The sequence below is a fragment of the Toxotes jaculatrix genome, chromosome 15 (genome assembly GCF_017976425.1).
Source record: "Toxotes jaculatrix isolate fToxJac2 chromosome 15, fToxJac2.pri, whole genome shotgun sequence".
In the NCBI taxonomy this organism is placed as follows: domain Eukaryota; kingdom Metazoa; phylum Chordata; class Actinopteri; family Toxotidae; genus Toxotes; species Toxotes jaculatrix.
In genome coordinates this window covers 14802878-14821564 of record NC_054408.1, presented here as the reverse complement: position 1 = coordinate 14821564, position 18687 = coordinate 14802878, and the positions used below count along the sequence as shown (strand labels likewise).

Here is an 18687-nt window from a genome sequence, read left to right as displayed (position 1 = left end):
TTGTAAGATAACAGCTTCATTGTTAGCTCATGTTGACAGGACTCTGTGGCTCTTTTGTGTCATTCCAGTTCCTTTCATTAGTAGTGTTATAGAGGTAGTATAACACTATAAAGATATATGCCAAATGTACTGTACAGTTTGTGGTTTCAAATGAAAAGTTAGAATGAATCGGGCATCACTGAAATTCAAGCACATGTTTTTCTATTTCAACATCATCAATATTGTAATGCAATCCCATGTAACAAATGTTAAAGCTGGCGCTACAGGAAAATATGACGTAAGGGAAGAAAGTTATTAGACACACTAAAATACAATGACTGTAGATGGGAAATGCACCTCTTTTCAACAAACTGTGAGCTGATAATCATTAGGTTTGGTTTGGAATTTTACTTTAAAGGTACCCTGTGGAGTTTTTAGCCACTTGTAGTGCTATGAAGCTGTGTCTTTGTGAGCGGATCCCCTTTTTGTTTAGACTTTGTACAAAGGCAAAGTGATACGTATGAATGGCTTACTCTTTCTTGCCACCAGTTTAATGAACTGGTACTTTCTTAAATGACTGATTTATCAACAGTTGGCAGTGATAGACTAACAAAAGATGCACTGGACCCTTTTATCAGAAATGCATTGTGGTGTCATTAAAAAAAAAAAATCTTAAGTTATATTCTTAAAAATATAATAAAGTTTAGATGTTCAACATTGGCACTGAACAGCAACCTTTTCATTTCCATCTCATGAAATGTCAAACAGAGAATGCTTTTTTCTCACCAGTTGTGCTAGGGTTAATAATAAATATTAGAAATCATGTAAAATGCCAGAGCGTCACAAAGGAAACCACATTTAACATACCACATAAAAAAAGAAGATTTAATTGTTTAACATTGCAGTAATACATGTTTGGCAACCCATTCTTGGCCTTTTGAGCTTAAGGTTGAATCACAGTGGTCACAGCAGACCTGACTGCACAACTCTGAAACCATAAAAAATACACCATAAAACCTTTAAAATATCTTCCTACTATTTTACATACAAATAAATGTCACTTAATACTGCTTTTTTGGCACTTGTGTGTGTCAGGAAATTCATAGGTCTCATCAATAAACAATTTTCCAGTGCGTGGGCTGTTCGCATTCTTTCTCAGTGTCCCCACAGAAACGACTGTATGTAGCTTTGGGGTCAAAACCCAGGATCTCCCTCTCTTCATGGATCCGGAAAGAAAAGGTGGACACAGATGTTCCAATGAAGAATCTGAAAATAGAAATAAATAAATGAATAGGTATATAAAAACAAAGCAAAAGTAAACTGCAGCAAAGGATGTGCACTTTGGAAAGTTATATGAGCATGTAACATACAGTGGGAGTAGCATATAGTCACCCTGACAAGTTTTTCAAGTTGAAATATTTTCCAAGGGCAGGAGACAAGGCTGAAGGTAAAATACGTAAGGTATTCAGCGTTGAAAATCCTTGCTTCATAGTTGCCCGTGGGACAAAATAAAATGAACTTTTCCAGTCCTTGGTTGACTGTCCTGAGTGTTTACAGTATGTGTGATCAGAAGACATCCTTTACTGTCCCTACTGCTGGGAAAGGTATTTATGGCATACTGATTACAGGTATAAAGAGTCATACTATAGAACACACTGTGAACTGTATGTCTTGTCTCCATGCTGCATGAAATTAAAGACTTGATTCACAACACCCGGTCTGAGTTTTCCCTCTGCAGGATTACACCCTCACATTGTTTTCACATGATTTAAAGATTTTTTTTAAATCAATCTACACACAATATTCCAAAATGATAAAGATATGCTAGCAGCTCTGTGAGGCTGATGGGAATAGCATTAAGTAAAGCAACTGGACAAACCTCATATTTACAAGAAAACTCTAGAGGGCACTTTAATCAGCAAAGACAGACGGCCACTAGTGTGGCTACGTTTATTTTTAGAAACTCCTGATCACACAGGACAGGACAGAATTGTTTAAATGAAAAAGACAGGGCTCTGAATAAATAAATAAAGTCATAAGCATATAAAATATGTGCCATCTTGCTGTCTGATACAAGTAAGCTGACTAATGAACTGCTATGCTAATCACTGTGTAATGAATACATGCAACAAAACCATTAAAACTAATTTACCTTGCATGAGCACATATCCACTGGTCAATGATGGCCACTCCTCCATCTTTAAGGAGCTCTAGGTCCTCTGTGGATGGTTCAAACCGCACCATGTCTGGCAACAACTTTTTTAGCTCCCTCAATTCTACAAGATTCAATAACATAGGATTATAGTATTATTATTATTATTATTATTATTATTATTATTATTATTATTATTATAATCCTACACCTCATTATTATTGTTATTAGTACTATTATTATTTTTTTATTATTATATCTCATTGGGCCAAAAAAAACAGATTTGTGCAGTATGTCATTACCTTCCTCATCCGCATCTGTTGCAACAAACACTTTGTCAAGTTTGTGCTTCTTCATCAAGCTGCGCATTTTTTTGACTGCCCCCTTAAGGCTGGGTACATCCTCTCTGTGACCCCAGATAAAGTCCTTCCTGCGCAGGTGGACCCCCAGATATGGACCACCTTTAGCTGAGCCCAGCTTGGCCTGAGGAGGCAGAGAAACGGCAAACACTGCTCAATTATTGTTTAAGATTTAAAGAGACTCAATCTTCAAAATGCTGAAGTTAATAGTTGTTTTCAGAATTAAGTGATCGCAGTGTTGAGTGTTGAGCTCTGAAATTGGAAACTCTATAAATGCAGACTCAAACTCATAGAGTTTAATGGCAGTTTTCTTACAATACTTGATCATGATTGTGGGGTTTTGTGAAGATGTGCTGGACGTGAAAGGATTATACCGACTGATATGATATATTGTGGTAATAACCTAAAAAAATACAAACTGTAAAATAAATCAAGAACTCAATTAATGATGCAATTGCAGTTAAAGCATATAGTACAATACCTATATGATAAACACATAGTAACTGGCACAGTCAGAGGAAATGGATCGCTTTTCCAGAGAATCAGTGCAACCACATCGTTATGCCATAGTCAGACACACTGACTCACTTTCATGCGAGTCCAGTCCTCACTGTACATGGTGTGGTCTCTGTCATCTGTAGAGTTCAGGTACTTTGCTCTGAAGTCATCTCCGATGAGTCGCAAGTGCTTGGCGAAAACCATGCTGCGGCGAGTCTAAGTAAAGAACAGACAATTGCCGAGTCCTACGTCAGTTTAAAGATGGTGTGAATCAAACTGCTGGCTGAGAAGTGGAAAAATCCAACATCAGGTGTGACACCAACATTTCAAATAAAGGTATGATAATAACTCATTCGTTGACTTACATCCCAATAATCCTTTCCAGCATAGTGATCATGAAGGAGCGTCTCCGCTCGGTCAAGCATTACTGATCTGCAAAAAAGCAAGAGCACACAAATGAGTTTATCCCTGTAAGTGTTACCGAGATCTGATACCACAACCTGAAGTGATACCACACTTAAATAACAATGAAGTCAGATCATCGTTCAGCTTTTCATGAACTGTCAGGTGAACTGTTTTATTAGAGCATTCTAAGCTTAATGTTTAGGCTGCTGTAACTAAAGACTGATTATTTTAGACTCAAGTGTCATTCACTGTCATTACATCACTAAATTTACCTGTAGACATATAAAACATTTTTTTTAAATCTCATGCCTCCTTCAACCTTGCAAGGAGAAAGTAAAATTAAATTTTTATTAAAATAAACTCTGTTTTCAAAAAGATATGAAAAAAAGGATACAGAGATTTGTTAGACAATTGTGGTACAATATACAGGAAAGATATCTAATTACTATAAATAAATCCAGATTTGAATTTATGTGTGTCTGAAACTTTACATTTTAGGATCACTAACAAAAGTCTGCCAAATCTTTCAGAAGTTCCCAAGAGTAACTGTGCCAGCCAAAATATTTAGTTAAGTTAAACTTTATTTGCAAATGAGATCAAGTTTGATTATAACCATCAAGATCAACAGAACTGAATACAACTGCACAATTCAGAAAAAAATCTATTGATTTATCTCCCACAGACAGACATTTTACCAGCTATTGGTGCTTGTTAAGACACTGTTTGTATGTGCATAGGCAGTGCATTTTATTTCAACATGTTGCTCTGTAGACTCACGTCACTGTGATGTTTTTCTGAAGAACTGGGGCCATGATGGAGGCATGGCCTTGGGCTGATATGCATGTCACATTTCGAGCTCTTGTTTCCTCATAGCCCCAAAACCAGCCCCTTACAAAACACACACACACACACACACACACACACACACACACACACAGACAAAATAAATTAGACAGTTGATGATGAATGGGAAGGAGAGAGATGTGTGAGCAGGAAGGTAGTGGTAGATATTATTAATAACTGCAAATGTGAGCCACCACTGTCTGAAGGTCTATTTAGCTACCATAATTGCAATTCAATTTCTTTGGCAATAAAGTGTATTTAATCTCCTTCATGTAAAAACAATAAATTGTATTTTGTCTGAGTTTCCAAAGAAACTTGTGACAGAAAACATTAGACCCATGGCAACTAAAGCAGAATATTGTCAAAACAGACTACTGATATGAAATGGGATGAAAACCCAGTCTCTTGTTTCAAACTCAAACAATCTTCCAGGGGTGTCCAAACTGTTCCACAAAGGGCCATGTGGCTGCAGGTTTTTGTTCCAACCAATGAAGAGCACATAGTTTGACCAATCAGCTGTCTGAAGACTGAGATCAGTTGATTAAATGAGTCAAGTCTGGTGTGCTGCTGCTTGGTTTGAACAAAAACCTGCAGCCACACGGCCCTTTGTGGAACAGTTTGGACACCCCTGCTTTACACACATCCACCACACAGACTTCAACACGCTTGGTTTAACTTTTTAAACTTTTGTGCTTTAAAATAATAATGTGAGTTTTGCGCATTGTGTTGAATTACCTGTAGTAGTCCTGTTTGTCTTTGGAGTACATCAACTTCTCAATGCATGGGCGCTCATCAACTTTTTCCTCCCATTTTCCATCTGTCCATCCCTCAGCATAGTTCTGGAGTACTAGAACCTGGTCTATGAATGGGCCTCCATTCTCTGGAGAGGAATAATAAAAGACAGGAATAATAAACAGAGGAATAAAACACAATGACTGAGTGTTTGGCTTTAACAAACCTAATACACTGTGAAGGAGCACTCTGTTTAACAGCTGATTAAAAAATGGAACTGAACCAAACTGTGAAATAGAACCACTGGTGTAAAAAGACCAAAATATGTTCAGCTTATTTAAAATCATATACAGATAATTAGGTTTCATTAGGCTCACAGGCCAGACAACTCTTTTAATGAATGTAACCCTATCCTGGGTCACCAAAATAAAAAGCTCACCAGCGATGAATTCCTCATACTCAATGACAGGCACATTAGCCTGCAGGCTGGTGAGGCTGAAGAACTCTCCCCAAGGAATGCGGATCTGGTGGATGTTGGGGCTCTGCCAGTGGTAGAGGCGACCCCATGGAGGAAGCACCAACACCCAGTCATCCCCCTCCTTCCTTAAAGTCTTCACCAGGGAGGCCATGCGGATATACACATCTCTCCGCAGGTTAAAACCCTCAGGGGGGTTCACGTCATACAACAAATACCTACAATGCCCAGAGAGGACAGGAGATCTTGAATTCAAGAAGCTCTAAATGAAAAAAGGCAACATCTTCAGGCACTCAGTGAATGAGAATTAGAGTGAAGAATAGTCTTCATCAAACCTGCCAAATACAGCGGAAAGGCAACTTTGATCCCATTTAAAATGTCAAACATTGTTATAGCAAACAGTATTAGCAAAAACAGATACGTGAACCCATGCATAGGTATAACTATCAGTAGGTAACCCATCACCTTATGTCAAACCTCGAAATCTCATTCAGTACTGGCATCATTATGAGACACATTTACATATCAGTGTTGCAGTTAGCAACAACGTTATTGCTACGTGCGCAGTAATAGAGTGGACTAAATAATTGAAGACTGTGATTCTATAAAGCACCATTTATGCGCCGAACTTCACTACAATACAATAGTGTTTTGCAAATCCTGTTTGGGTATAAGTTTTCAAAGGGAGTGTGGTTCTTATACGCAAGAATTCATTAAATCGCCAGCTTTTAGAATGGAGTCCGGTACACCTTTGCGTCTCATCAAAATTGCAGCACTTAATACAGCCGGTCACGTTTGGAAAACCGGAACGAAATATAGCCTTAATAAGAGAAGAGTGTAACTACAAGCTGTGTTACTGTAAAAAATAAACATGTTGTTACAGTTGAACAAAAATCAGTAAATGTTAGTAATTTTACGTTAGCATGACTAGCTAATGGTAACGTGTACGTGTGTAAACTCACCGTAGATCCCTGGCGGCAGCGACGGGTACAGTAGCCGTGTGGCTTGCACTGAACACACTGTCAGTGTTTACTGTTTCAAATGTTGCAAAAGCTACGAATATAGACAAACAGAATGTGGTAAAAGAATAGATTGAAACAATGAATATCACTGGTTTATGCACTAGTCTGTGCGCCATGTTTTCCTCAGAGCCACGCACTTCCGGAAGGGTAAAAAGCGTCTGTGCTGTTGCCGAGCAACCAACGATTTAAAGGCTTAAAAAAAAAAAGCAAGCATAATTAGTGACTTTTGTGACTTTTGTGAGTTGGGACATGACGTGCCAGCCGATGCCCAGGCCCTCATGAAGAGCCTGGGTACAAGTAAGTAGCTTTGTGCTTTTTATTCCCATCTGTGTCTCCTGCTGAGCACCTTGCCATCTGAAGGAGGTCTGTTTGTCTGACCTGCATCTCCTGAGGTTTCCCCCACTGAGGACTTTTCCAAGCTTTTGAACCTTTGATATTGTGGGTCTTAAAAGATGAAAAAATACTAATTCTGTATCTGAAATCTTTCATTTAAGCACATAAGCTGTGTCATATTAACCTGATCTGATATAGTTATGCAGTCACTAGTATACATAAAGCTTCTTCTCATATATACATTTTTTACAAATCTGTGAATGGAGCCTCTTATCATACTTCGACATGTTAAAAACTGACAGCATTCGGCTTAGAACATCATGTCCACAGAACTGAAGGGAGTTTTTAAATTTTAAATTACAAAGATGTGATAGGAAGCTGCACCTCCCTAGAATTCATGACCAGGGGCTCCTCAATCAGCAATTAATTAGATGCAGAGGTAGCCACAGTTTAACAAATGAGCAAAACAATAAAAACCAAAAGGTAATTTCACTCATTACCTCATACATTTCAGGATGTACAGGAACATTTCTGCACCACCTGCTCAGTAATGCTAACAAAAGTACAGTGGATGAGTTGTCCAAACCAATTCAAACCTAGCCATTAAAATGATCAAAGAAGTGCAATATTTAACCACATTTCTTACTAAGATGCATATTCTAAAAAAATCACAACCCAGCAGTTGGACTCTTTTCACTTGAGTTTAATTGCTTAAGTAGCATCCAAGACTCAAAACTGAAAAATGAAATATGCACAAAAAACCTAAAACTGAAAAAAACAAATATCAAAACATTAAATGAAAGAGGTTGGTATTACAGTAGTAATAGGTTGTTTTCAGAGAAGATAACTTGACATGTAACCGAAGGAAAAGTGCAGATGTAAAAAATACAGTCTGTAAATACAGACACATTCCAACATTCTGCATGTTGAGGTAAAGGTCTGCTCACTGGTTGTCACTAAGAGCATATCACTAGATATTGTCCTGGTCATATGTCACCCCCAGTTGTCTTCTGGCGTCGTCTATAACTTCTGCTAACAGGCTGGAGTGAGCCCATGGCATCCCTGGACTCTCCTTTAGTCCTACAGGGGAACAAGAAGATAATCAAGACACCACAACAATCTCAGCCTGAGTCATGTCACTTTTGTAACAAATAATATGAGTGTCTTGCAAGGTATTTTTACATTATATTATTAGCACAGCACTGACAAAGAAGCTAATTACACTTTTTCACACTGAATAGTTTGTCACTGAAGGTACACTGAATTGTTGATCAGTCAAATAAGCTATTTTAATCTGAAGTATTACATTCACATTTGTACATACTGTTAAAAAGGACCGAATATGTTAAATAAAACATATCAGTTAAATATAGATCACTTGTAAATGCTACAGCTGTTCTACTTTCATGCATCAGTGCATGTTGTACCTTTCAGCAGACAGCGGCGGACCTCCTCAGCCTCATATCGTAGACCAGCACTGTTGGTGAAGTTTAGTGGCATGCCAGCCTCTGGCAGGGGGAATTGCATCTCTTTCCCATTTACCTCCAATGTTGTGGGGCACCACATATGGTGGGGTACCTTAGGTGGGAAGTAGTGACTTGTTACTCACCTTACATAAAGTGTTAGACATTATCATATCAACATACCTGCATTTTTTGATCAATTAGGTATTTTTGTGGGGATAAGTTTCTTTTTTTTCTTAATGCACATTGTGTTTGCTGTTACCTTAATGGTGCCTTTGGTCCCAGTGATAACCGCGTCACAGGTCAGCATCATGGTGATGGAACAAGTGCAGATGGCTAGTCTGTTTCCTGAGAACTTCAGGACCAAAACTGTAGTTCCATCAACACCTGGACAGTGTAGATAGAGCTTTGAATTTACTGGGTTCTTTAATGTCTTGTCATTTCCTTGATAAAAGACTCTGGACTCTATGTAAGAGTAAGTATCAGGATTTTACATTGGTGAATATTTAGAGTATTAGTATTTATACTGTATATAGTCATCATTCCAGGAATATTTGCTTGGTAAACTGACTTTCTTGAGATAATCACCTGTGTCTATGCAATGCCCTGTGGCTTGGATGGACTCAGGTCTCTCGCCATTAAAAACCATGAAGATAAACTGCAGACAGTAGATACCCAGGTCCAGCAGTGCCCCCCCTCCAAGCTTCTTCTCAGCCAGGCGGGGGATGTGAGTGAGCGGAGCCCCCAGATCAGCCCTCACCATCTGAACTTCACCTACTTCCCCTTGATGCAACAGTTTCTTCACCTCCAGGGATACGGGAAAAAAACGTGTCCAAATTGCCTGGAAGGAAGACATGGGGATTGACTGGACAGATAAAAGGTAAATGTGATTTTGGTGGAAAGGGGATATATTTTCATGCTATATGTTACCTCCATGAGAAAGACACTGTTGTCTCGCGCTGCCGTGATGAGTTCCTGCACCTCCCCTGAATTCATGGCCAGGGGCTTCTCAATGAGCACATGCTTTTTAGACTTCATGAAGAGCCTGCCAGTGCTTAGGTGGTAAGGATGGATGGTGCCAACGTACACCACATCTAGAGACACAGACGCACAAAGAGACTAGTGTTTAGAAACATTATTTAATATTTCACTTGTATCCAAGTCTGTAATGCAGAGTCCACTACAGATTAACAATCCCGTAGCAGGTAGAGATTCAGTGACAGGTCTAGAGACACTTCAGCTGAGTAGAATTTGTTAATTCGCTTTGGACCCAAACATTATGTCATATGCTGACAGAGGAACCCACCAATGTCTGGATCTTTTGCCAACTCCTCATAACTTCCATATGATCTAGGGATATTGTGCTTTTTGGCAAACTCTTGAGCATCCTGCAGCTTCCTGGCTGCAACAGCTACAATCTGAGGATAAAAAACAGTTTTGTTACAATAACATTGAGGATTAAATTAACATTTAATTGTTTGTATTGGCTGAATATTTACTAAAATTGAAATATCAGTGAGCAATATGAGCAGAAATCTGTCACTTAATGAAACGCTGGCATCATCTCACAAGTACAATACATTGCTTTATGGGGCTCAATTGTACCTTAGCGGTTGTAATGAGGGAGGGGGCAGCTGATTATTATGGGCGTACATGTCAAAGTTCGGAACAGCTGTTGAAGCTTATGTCCTACATAGTTATATGGCTGTTTTCATACATGTGTGTGTTTTATGTCTAATTTATTAATTTACACTATTTTTAGGATACGCCATGTACAAAGGGGTTGATACATATCTGAACGCAGAACTTGTAACTTCCTTTGTTAAATTTTCACCTTATGCAACGTTTTGGTTGATCTGATTTGCTGAAATAAAAAAGGCAAGGCAAAAGTTACCTCGTGGTCCTCGGGATTCAGGGTCCGTAAAGCGACCGAGAAGTCGTGACTAATTTTACCTGCACTGCATATTCCCCAGCGTGTTGCCATTGCAAGTCGCTGTCGGTTTTATTCACAGCGTAAGTAAACTGGGGCTGGCTCTGCTGTTGTATGTTACACAACCATAGTGTCGTCGACTTGATCTCTGCCCCCGGAAAAACTTTCCAGCTGCTAGATGCGCAACAACCTCCGCTAGGGGGCGCATCTTTACTGGATATGCAGATTATTTGAGAGACAGAGAAGACAAAGCCTTTAAGTTTTCATATGCAGCCGATAGATGAGCTGACAAAGTAATTTTTCAGGTTGAAAATTTATGAACAGCCCTGAATGAAGCCATGAAAAGTTCCTTCTCAGTGGAAGTAATAAAAATGGCTCCATAAACTGGATTTGACTGGACCATTAAACTACATATTATATAATTTTAAAAATTAATTATATAATATTCAGAAAGGGTTTGATGAAGCAGTGACACAGTAGCTCAGTTTTACCTGTTTGTTATAGAAGGAAGTGAGACTGGATTTAAGAGGGTGCAATATCTAATAGAAATGAGCTGATGATCGCCCAAATTATATATAGCCTATATTAAAAAAACAAACAAAAAACAAAACAGTTCCATGCTTCATAGAAACAGGGTCAAAGAATAAGAAAGCAGAAGGCAATATATTTGCAGGGAAGATTTATTGAGCATCATTTCATTTTGATAAAACAAATAAACCAGTAGAAATTGACACAAAAGCTGTCAAAAGTAAAAATTTTCCTGGCAAAAGAAAGAAATAACTTCAGACCTTAAGGCTGAAGGTAGAAGTTAAAATTAAAAAAAGGTAAATAAAATCAAGTATTTCTGAATTTGAAACCAACACACAAAACAATGTGTTCTATTTTTTTCTGTTTGATAAATAACTAATTTTGTCCCTGAAAACAGTTGGCAAATGACAGCAAAATCTGTCTAATATTCCTCTCCTTCCTCATCCTCTTCAAATGAGTCAATGCCGACCTCTTCATAATCCTTCTCCAGGGCAGCCATATCTTCTCTGGCCTCTGAGAACTCTCCCTCTTCCATGCCCTCCCCAACATACCAGTGGACAAAGGCCCTCTTGGCATACATGAGGTCAAACTTGTGGTCCAGACGGGCCCAGGCCTCAGCAATGGCTGTGGTGTTGCTCAGCATGCACACAGCCCTCTGCACCTTGGCCAGGTCTCCACCAGGAACCACAGTTGGAGGCTGATAGTTAATGCCCACCTTGAAGCCTGTGGGACACCAGTCCACAAACTGGATGGTGCGTTTGGTCTTGATGGCTGCGATGGCCACGTTGACATCTTTGGGCACCACATCACCACGATACAGCAGACAGCAGGCCATGTATTTACCATGACGTGGGTCACACTTCACCATCTGATTGGCTGGCTCAAAGCAGGCGTTGGTGATCTCAGCCACAGACAGCTGCTCATGGTAGGCTTTCTCAGCGGAAATGACCGGGGCATAAGTGGCCAGAGGGAAGTGGATACGGGGGTAGGGCACCAAGTTGGTCTGGAACTCTGTCAGGTCAACATTCAGGGCTCCATCGAAGCGAAGTGATGCTGTGATAGATGAAACTATTTGGCTGATAAGGCGGTTTAGGTTGGTATACGATGGGCGTTCAATATCAAGGTTTCTACGGCAGATGTCATAGATGGCCTCGTTGTCCACCATGAAGGCACAGTCAGAGTGCTCCAGAGTGGTGTGGGTGGTCAGGATGGAGTTGTAAGGCTCCACAACTGCAGTGGAAACCTGGGGGGCTGGGTAGATGGCAAACTCAAGCTTAGACTTTTTGCCAAAGTCAACAGAAAGTCTCTCCATCAGCAGGGAGGTGAAACCTGAGCCGGTGCCTCCACCGAAAGAGTGGAAGACCAGGAAGCCTTGGAGGCCAGTGCACTGATCAGCCTACAGATACAAAGAAATGATGACACTCAAGTAAAAAATACTGAGTCACCTTTATATAATTTCAATACACACACATATGCATATATCCTTACCAGTTTGCGGATCCTGTCCAGAACAGAGTCAATGATCTCCTTGCCGATGGTGTAGTGTCCACGAGCGTAGTTGTTGGCTGCATCTTCCTTTCCTGAGATCAGCTGCTCAGGGTGAAAAAGCTGGCGGTACGTTCCTGTGCGCACCTCATCTGGAAAATTTTAGACAAAAGCAAGAATAATGAAAACTTATTCATCTGATATACTAAGCGCCATTAGTTAAGAAAGAATTTCATCAGGCCACTAAGACACCTCTCTTCTTTAAGGTATTACATCCTGAAATGTAAAGGGAACATTTGGAAAATATATTTTTCAAATACTTCAGTCAGTAAAGTTAGCTTTATAATGACAATTACTGTTCCTAAAACACATACTTACACTGTGGCATCTGCTTTCATGATTGTAAATTTTGTGTTTATAATATTTACTGTTGATGTTAAAACATTTATGAATTATAAGCTTAAAATTGTATTCATGCAAAGTTTGTAGGCCGATCAGTTCAGGAAAGTTGAGCTTTAAAAATTTAATGGACTGAGTTTTAGGACCTTTAGGAAGGCTATTGACAACTGATGACTGATGATGAAGAGGATTTTCTCTCTGTTTTCACTTCAAATCACATTACTGACCAATGACAGTGGGCTCCAGGTCGACAAAGATCGCTCTGGGGACATACTTCCCAGCCCCAGTCTCACTGAAGAAGGTGGTAAAGGAGTCGTCGTGGCCTCCTACTGGCTTGTGGCTGGGCATCTGGCCGTCAGGCTGGATGCCGTGCTCCAGACAGTAGAGCTCCCAGCAGGTGTTCCCCATCTGAACACCAGCCTGGCCTACGTGGACAGAAATGCATTCACGCTAGAAAAGAAGAAGAGGAGAGGTTGAATAAGGGGCAGAAAAAATCCAGAGGAATGGAAGGAGGCAATGCAAGGATGGGAAGGGATTGTATACTATAAGCAATTATGTGCTATTCTTTTCCACTGAGTTAAGGGAAATCTAAACTGTTATGACTCCAGACTGTTACAAATGGCAAAACAAGTTTTATAAGACATAATCAGATTTTAAAAACTACAGTTGCAGGAATCCAGTGGAATAATTCAAGGACTCTGCCACTAGGTGGAAGCAAAGACATAAACAGGGGAATGAAGGTTGAAGTTGAAAGGACAAGCAAAACAGATTTGCTGCAGCTGTCACAGGATCTCATGTGACTGTCTATGAGTAAATCTCATGAACTAAAATGGAGTTCAGAGAACAACTGAGCATTTAACATTTATGCAATGAAGATGACCTAAATAAAAGGACACCAGGCTTTGCTCAGACCTGTACCTCAAGTCAGATTATCTCTAATGCTAGTATCGTAGGTACATCTAAACTAAACTGGGAAAAAAAACAAAAAAACAAAAACTGAATACAGTTAAAAGTAAATGAATACTGTTTGCACTTGTGCTGGACACAGACTGATTTTTATATTTATTTGGCACTGACTGGGGCTCAGTGGAAGGTCTGGGAATGTGATGATATAATCAAATTTGTCAACCACCAGGGACTTTGCCATATAATATTATGAATGAACTAAAAAAAAAAACATTTTATAATAATATAAACCAGAGAAAAACAACATGGTGTAACAAGAAATACTTTTTGTTTTTTTTGCTGATCAATTATCAAAATTACTGGTCACATAAATATCACCTATTTTTCAGAACCTAAACTGAAATATCTTTGTTTGGATTAGGAGTTTAAATAAGGAAGCACAATTAAACAACACCCCTTTTTATTCATTTTATCTCACTGTTAAGAAAAGTGACAACTTTTCACATTCGGTAGATTTCTACCTTGGTCCCTGTCACGCTGCTATTTTAATCCTTCTTCCCCAACTTTCCCCTTCTCAGTGATCAGACAGACAAGGGTAGGTGCTGCTGGGTGAGGGATGGGGAGGGGGTGGGGGCAGTGGTAGGGAAAAGGTTTAGAGAACCTTATCATTTTACTTTCTGTTAAATCTCACTAAATCTACAAGGATCAATTTTGAGATCCATTTTGAGATGTATTCAATGCTTCATCCAGAAATTATCCAAAGCAAAGGTGACCCCCAACTCCATGAGACTGGCCTGGGTTTCCAGGTTAGCAGAGCTCTGGGCAGCAGCTATTTTAGGTTCCTCATGCTAACCTGACACCTGGCACTAAAGGCTGTTTCGGTAAACACTGACAGGCAGTCCCCAAAATAGTGGTTGCTGCCAGGTTACATTTTCTTCTGCTAAAAGTGTTTTGCAACAATAATTTCTTCAATGTTAAGGTTGAAAATGAAGAAATTACAGGCTACAGATATTTTTTGTCACAGTGATTGCTACTTGAACACAGAGATTTTTTTTAATTGCCACAAGAAGGAGCAAGTGACAGCAAATGCAGGGCCAAATGTGTAGACAAAGTACTCTCAAACTCAAACTGTCAAAATTTTCCTCCCCTTAATATGACGAGAACAAGGGCATGTCTGAGGCTCCGCCTCATGGACTTGAGATTCCAGTTTTGTTTGTGACTAAAACGATTAGTAGACATAAATACACTAGATCTGGTCAGAGACAGAGTGGGAGAGGAAAAGTGAACAAGGTAGAGGTGAAAAGAGAACAATCAATTTGTTAAAAGCTTTTTCAGGTCAGCAAACATGGGAACAGAGCTCCTTTAATGGCCCATCATCACAGGACATTCTGCCTCTATAACAGGAAATAGACATGGCTTCAGAAAGGATTAAGACCTCTTCACTTTTTGCACACCTTGTGTTGTAGATTTGCCATTTTGCCCATCCATTTACAAAGACTTAATTCAGGACTTCAGAGAAGCCCCACTTGGGAGCAATTACAGCTACAAGTCTTCTTAGGTGAGCCTCTACACCTGGATTTAGGCAGTTTATCCCAATCGTCCTGGCAGATCCTCACAAGCTCCGTCAGACTGAATGGGAAGCATCTATAAACTGTCATTTTCAGGGCTCCATCAAAGTGTGTAGACTGATGAGCAAAAATGGCATTTTTATCCATTTAAAATTTAATCTACAACACAATAAAGAGCGCAAAAAGTGAAGGGGTCTGAATACTTTCTGAAGTCACTGTATGTTGGTCTAGACCAATATAATGGTTTTATAGACCCTGACCATTTGTGTAGCGTCACCATCACCCAAAAATCTGCCACTCTTAGATCAGAGTGCCATTTTTTAAAATTATGGATATTCATAATCCCAAGTGTGCAGCTGTTGTGACGATCTTTGGACCCTTCTCCTGTTGCCACCTCAGGCCAAAACCTCCCCTCGAAAGTAATTATGTGAAAATCTTATTATGAGATTACTATAAAATTGAAACACTTTCAAGGACCCAATGTGACCTCAGTCTGCTCCATGAATGACCTTTTCTCCAGTGTCTTTACTCAAATTATAGATGTTGTAAAACACACTATTGCCCAGTCTGCCGTACAATTTCACATGGATAATCATGGTCAAAGATTAACATTGATGATCTCAAATACATCTTGGTCTTTCCTGCGGTGCCAATTCAGTCTGGAGTCTTGTGCAACAGGCAATACAAGACTAGAACCACATTTGCACACAATACTCAGAAAGTGATTGGCTATCCTGACCTTTGCTATGCACATTCATGCTCCCAAGGCGAACTTCTCTTTTAAATTAAACGCTATCATGACAGGCTTCTTGTCATGTATCATGCTGAGGTAAGACCTGACTTGTATCCCGCTGTACTACTACAAGCACAATGATGCCAATTATTAAAAAAAAAAGAAAGAAAGAAAAAACAATCTTATACATGGAGTGGGATGGCCACGTGAATTCACTTATGACCCTTGGTCTATTCAAATTTTGTACCCTTTCCTTTTTAGGAATAATATAATTATTTAAGACTAACTGATCAAGTAAAAAAAAAAACACTTCAACTCAATGCTGAAAAAGTTTTATGGATCTGACCTATTTGATCAGGGCGGGTATAATGTAGTAGTTTACTCAGTACACAATGACACCATTTAGTTTTTAAGGACAACGCTAACAAGCTGTGTTTATACTAGACTGTGCAAACAGAACACAAAGGTTCTGTGTGTGTGCACACTAGTTCAATTCCTAACTCTGAAACAGATGACTTACCATGATATATGAAAACAAATTATTTCAATTTTACCAGTAATGCTCCCATTCTCAGGGTCTGCAAGGTTTTCTCTGTTTCATTTGAAAGGGACTATACAGTAGCTATTAGTCCCACTTCACTATGAATAACGTCAACTGTATGGAAACCATTTTAAAATTGTTGTTAAGGTTGAATAAGTCTGGCAAATGGCATGGTTTACTTTCATTTCATCTGCAAATCACTCCACACAAGCACAACATGGCCTTTTGAATTTGGAGGGAAAAAAATGTCTCAGTCTGACCTGACTTGTTGGTAGATTTATGATGAGACACACCTAAATTCCTTACCGACATATATGTATATACCACATACACACAACTAACATACCCGGTAGCCTATGATAAGGCATTATAAATAAATAAATGCTATTTTTGAGAGTCTAGCAGTGTTCTTTCATTAAAACTGAGGAAAAAAATACTGGATTATTGATCCAATAAATGCAAAATAAATAACACTCTTTCTCTGTTCAAGTGTTTAAAATGTAGACTAATCATCATCATCACCTGCTCAGCCAGGCCTGTAGCCAGCTCAGCTTTACTGCCAGTCAGTGAGTGAAAAATCTATTTCTGACACGGGGGGGTACCGCTATAGGAAGGCACAGAGGGAGCGGTTCAGAGCTGCTGCATTGCACCTTTCATCTGGCACACTTTTCAAAAATTTTACTGAATATTCGCTGACGCACATTATAAAAAAAAAACTTAAAGCACCGAGGAAGTTTTCGTTTGGAAGCCAAACCAAACAAAACTTTGGAGTGGAAGTTTCTCTACAGTCAGAACGAAAAAATATATATATACTCACCATTGTAGCTTCTTAGCAGAATGTCCTGTAAAACAAAAACAGTGCGAAGTTGGCTTTAGGTTTTCAGTAGCTTCTCACAGCGGCCGTCAATGTGGTCCGGGTGAGTGAGTAATGCAAGGTGGGAGAGGAGCTGTCACGCCACATTCAACTGCAAACCACTCCCACCTGTCTCGTTGACGTGAACGCGCACCACGAACGCGCAGGTCACAGTGCTGCAAGATACTGTGACAGTTACAGTTGTTTACCGCGCAAACTCATTACAGGTGAGCACACAAGGATACAGTGCGCATATAGAGACAGCAATGCATCGGTTGTTTGGGGAAAATGTACAGCAATAGCACAGTTTCAACTGAAATCACAGAAAATTAATTAAACATTTGTTGTTTATGTCCCCACCTTATACTTTATGTCAATAGCATGGTCAGTTCCGCGACTACGCAGTCACTTTCCTTGTGGGTGGGACGGAAATCCTGTAAACAAAACCATAACACTAATCCTCAGGCTGCCACTGGGTGTGCTGTCTCTGAAACTTTTCAAAAGCTAGAGGTCGTAGTTGCTTAACCACGAGTCACTGAGTGAGTTCAACAGTGTGAGGATCATGCGACGCCTCAGAGTAGAAGTCACTTTTTTTTCCCCAGTACAGTGGATCCTGCAGAGTGTTTTTGTATTCACATCACTCTCCAGCTTCCCTGCTTTCTGTTTAATTTGGGGTTTTAAGTTTGTAATTTGTAATGCTATAAACAACACGTGGCTTGTTCAATAAAATATGCAGATATTTTGTTGTTTTTACAACACATTTGTTTCTCATGACCTCAAAATTGTGACAGTTATGTCTTTATCTTATTTTTGTTCTTCTCTGGGTCTCTTTCTTTCTTTCTTTCTTTCTTTCTTTCTTTCTTGCCAGCACTAGCATTATTCAACTGCAATTATTCTGACCCATTAGTGAAAAGACTTAACAGTGGGGCACTGGGGACCTATACTATCAAACGAGGGAAGTGGGTCAGACCTTTATGGCTCACACAACACCTATGAGGGCAAAACACAAAAGAAGACAACAGCAAGGTGTGTGCTTTCCCATTGATATTTCAGCTTATAGAACATGAACCAAACCTAAAGATCTGGTAAAAAGACACATTTGCGTAGAATTTGTAGAATAAGTGCATGATTGATTATGTAATAATCACCCCTGTCTTTTCTATAAAGTAATAAAACATACAAGAACAGGTATAAAGCATCGATATAAAAACAAAAATTTGTAAATTTGGCATGACATTGCATACCATTTACACCTACAGCTTTGGGAGCTTTCTGTGAAAAGAATAAAATACCAACATCAATTAATGTACTTGTTACCTATTAGCATCACAGCCTCAGGAGAGAAACTCACCTTAAAATGAATAGTGGTGCAGTTGACGCTGTGGTAACACTCTTGTTCTTAGTCACCCAGGATGGTCTCTAAGAGAGAGTGAGAGAGAGTTTTTCTTAGTACTGAATTAATCAATAATTTTCACTTTTGGGT

At 39.4% G+C, this 18687-nt stretch overlaps 3 protein-coding genes across 4 annotated transcripts; all 3 read right to left on the bottom strand.

Annotated features, from left to right (window-relative positions):
* Nucleotides 1–509: 509 nt before the first annotated feature.
* pofut2 (protein O-fucosyltransferase 2) lies at nucleotides 510–6593 on the bottom strand. The gene is made up of 9 exons (XM_041057863.1): nucleotides 6406–6593; nucleotides 5408–5661; nucleotides 4972–5116; nucleotides 4171–4281; nucleotides 3354–3420; nucleotides 3079–3204; nucleotides 2434–2614; nucleotides 2132–2255; nucleotides 510–1245 (listed from the first exon to the last, which is right to left on the bottom strand). The coding sequence occupies exons 1-9, from the start codon at nucleotides 6579–6581 to the stop codon at nucleotides 1092–1094; spliced, it is 1338 nt and encodes a 445-aa protein (XP_040913797.1). The 5' UTR covers nucleotides 6582–6593; the 3' UTR covers nucleotides 510–1091.
* Nucleotides 6594–7517: 924 nt separating this feature from the next.
* LOC121194809 (trans-1,2-dihydrobenzene-1,2-diol dehydrogenase-like) lies at nucleotides 7518–10336 on the bottom strand. Its single transcript, XM_041057868.1, has 7 exons — nucleotides 10156–10336; nucleotides 9568–9679; nucleotides 9192–9355; nucleotides 8850–9102; nucleotides 8524–8648; nucleotides 8226–8376; nucleotides 7518–7878 (listed from the first exon to the last, which is right to left on the bottom strand). Exons 1-7 carry the CDS (start codon nucleotides 10243–10245, stop codon nucleotides 7769–7771), a joined length of 1005 nt encoding a protein of 334 aa, XP_040913802.1. The 5' UTR covers nucleotides 10246–10336; the 3' UTR covers nucleotides 7518–7768.
* A 519-nt stretch (nucleotides 10337–10855) lies between these two features.
* On the bottom strand, nucleotides 10856–17625 carry LOC121194805 (tubulin alpha chain-like). 2 transcript variants are annotated; one of them, XM_041057861.1, is made up of 4 exons: nucleotides 17565–17625; nucleotides 12831–13053; nucleotides 12208–12356; nucleotides 10856–12115 (listed from the first exon to the last, which is right to left on the bottom strand). In XM_041057861.1, exons 2-4 carry the CDS (start codon nucleotides 13009–13011, stop codon nucleotides 11141–11143), a joined length of 1305 nt encoding a protein of 434 aa, XP_040913795.1. In that variant the 5' UTR covers nucleotides 13012–13053; nucleotides 17565–17625; the 3' UTR covers nucleotides 10856–11140. The 2 variants fall into 2 exon arrangements, with proteins under 2 accessions (XP_040913795.1, XP_040913794.1); XM_041057860.1 differs by lacking the exon at nucleotides 17565–17625 and adding an exon at nucleotides 17169–17462.
* Nucleotides 17626–18687: the final 1062 nt, after the last annotated feature.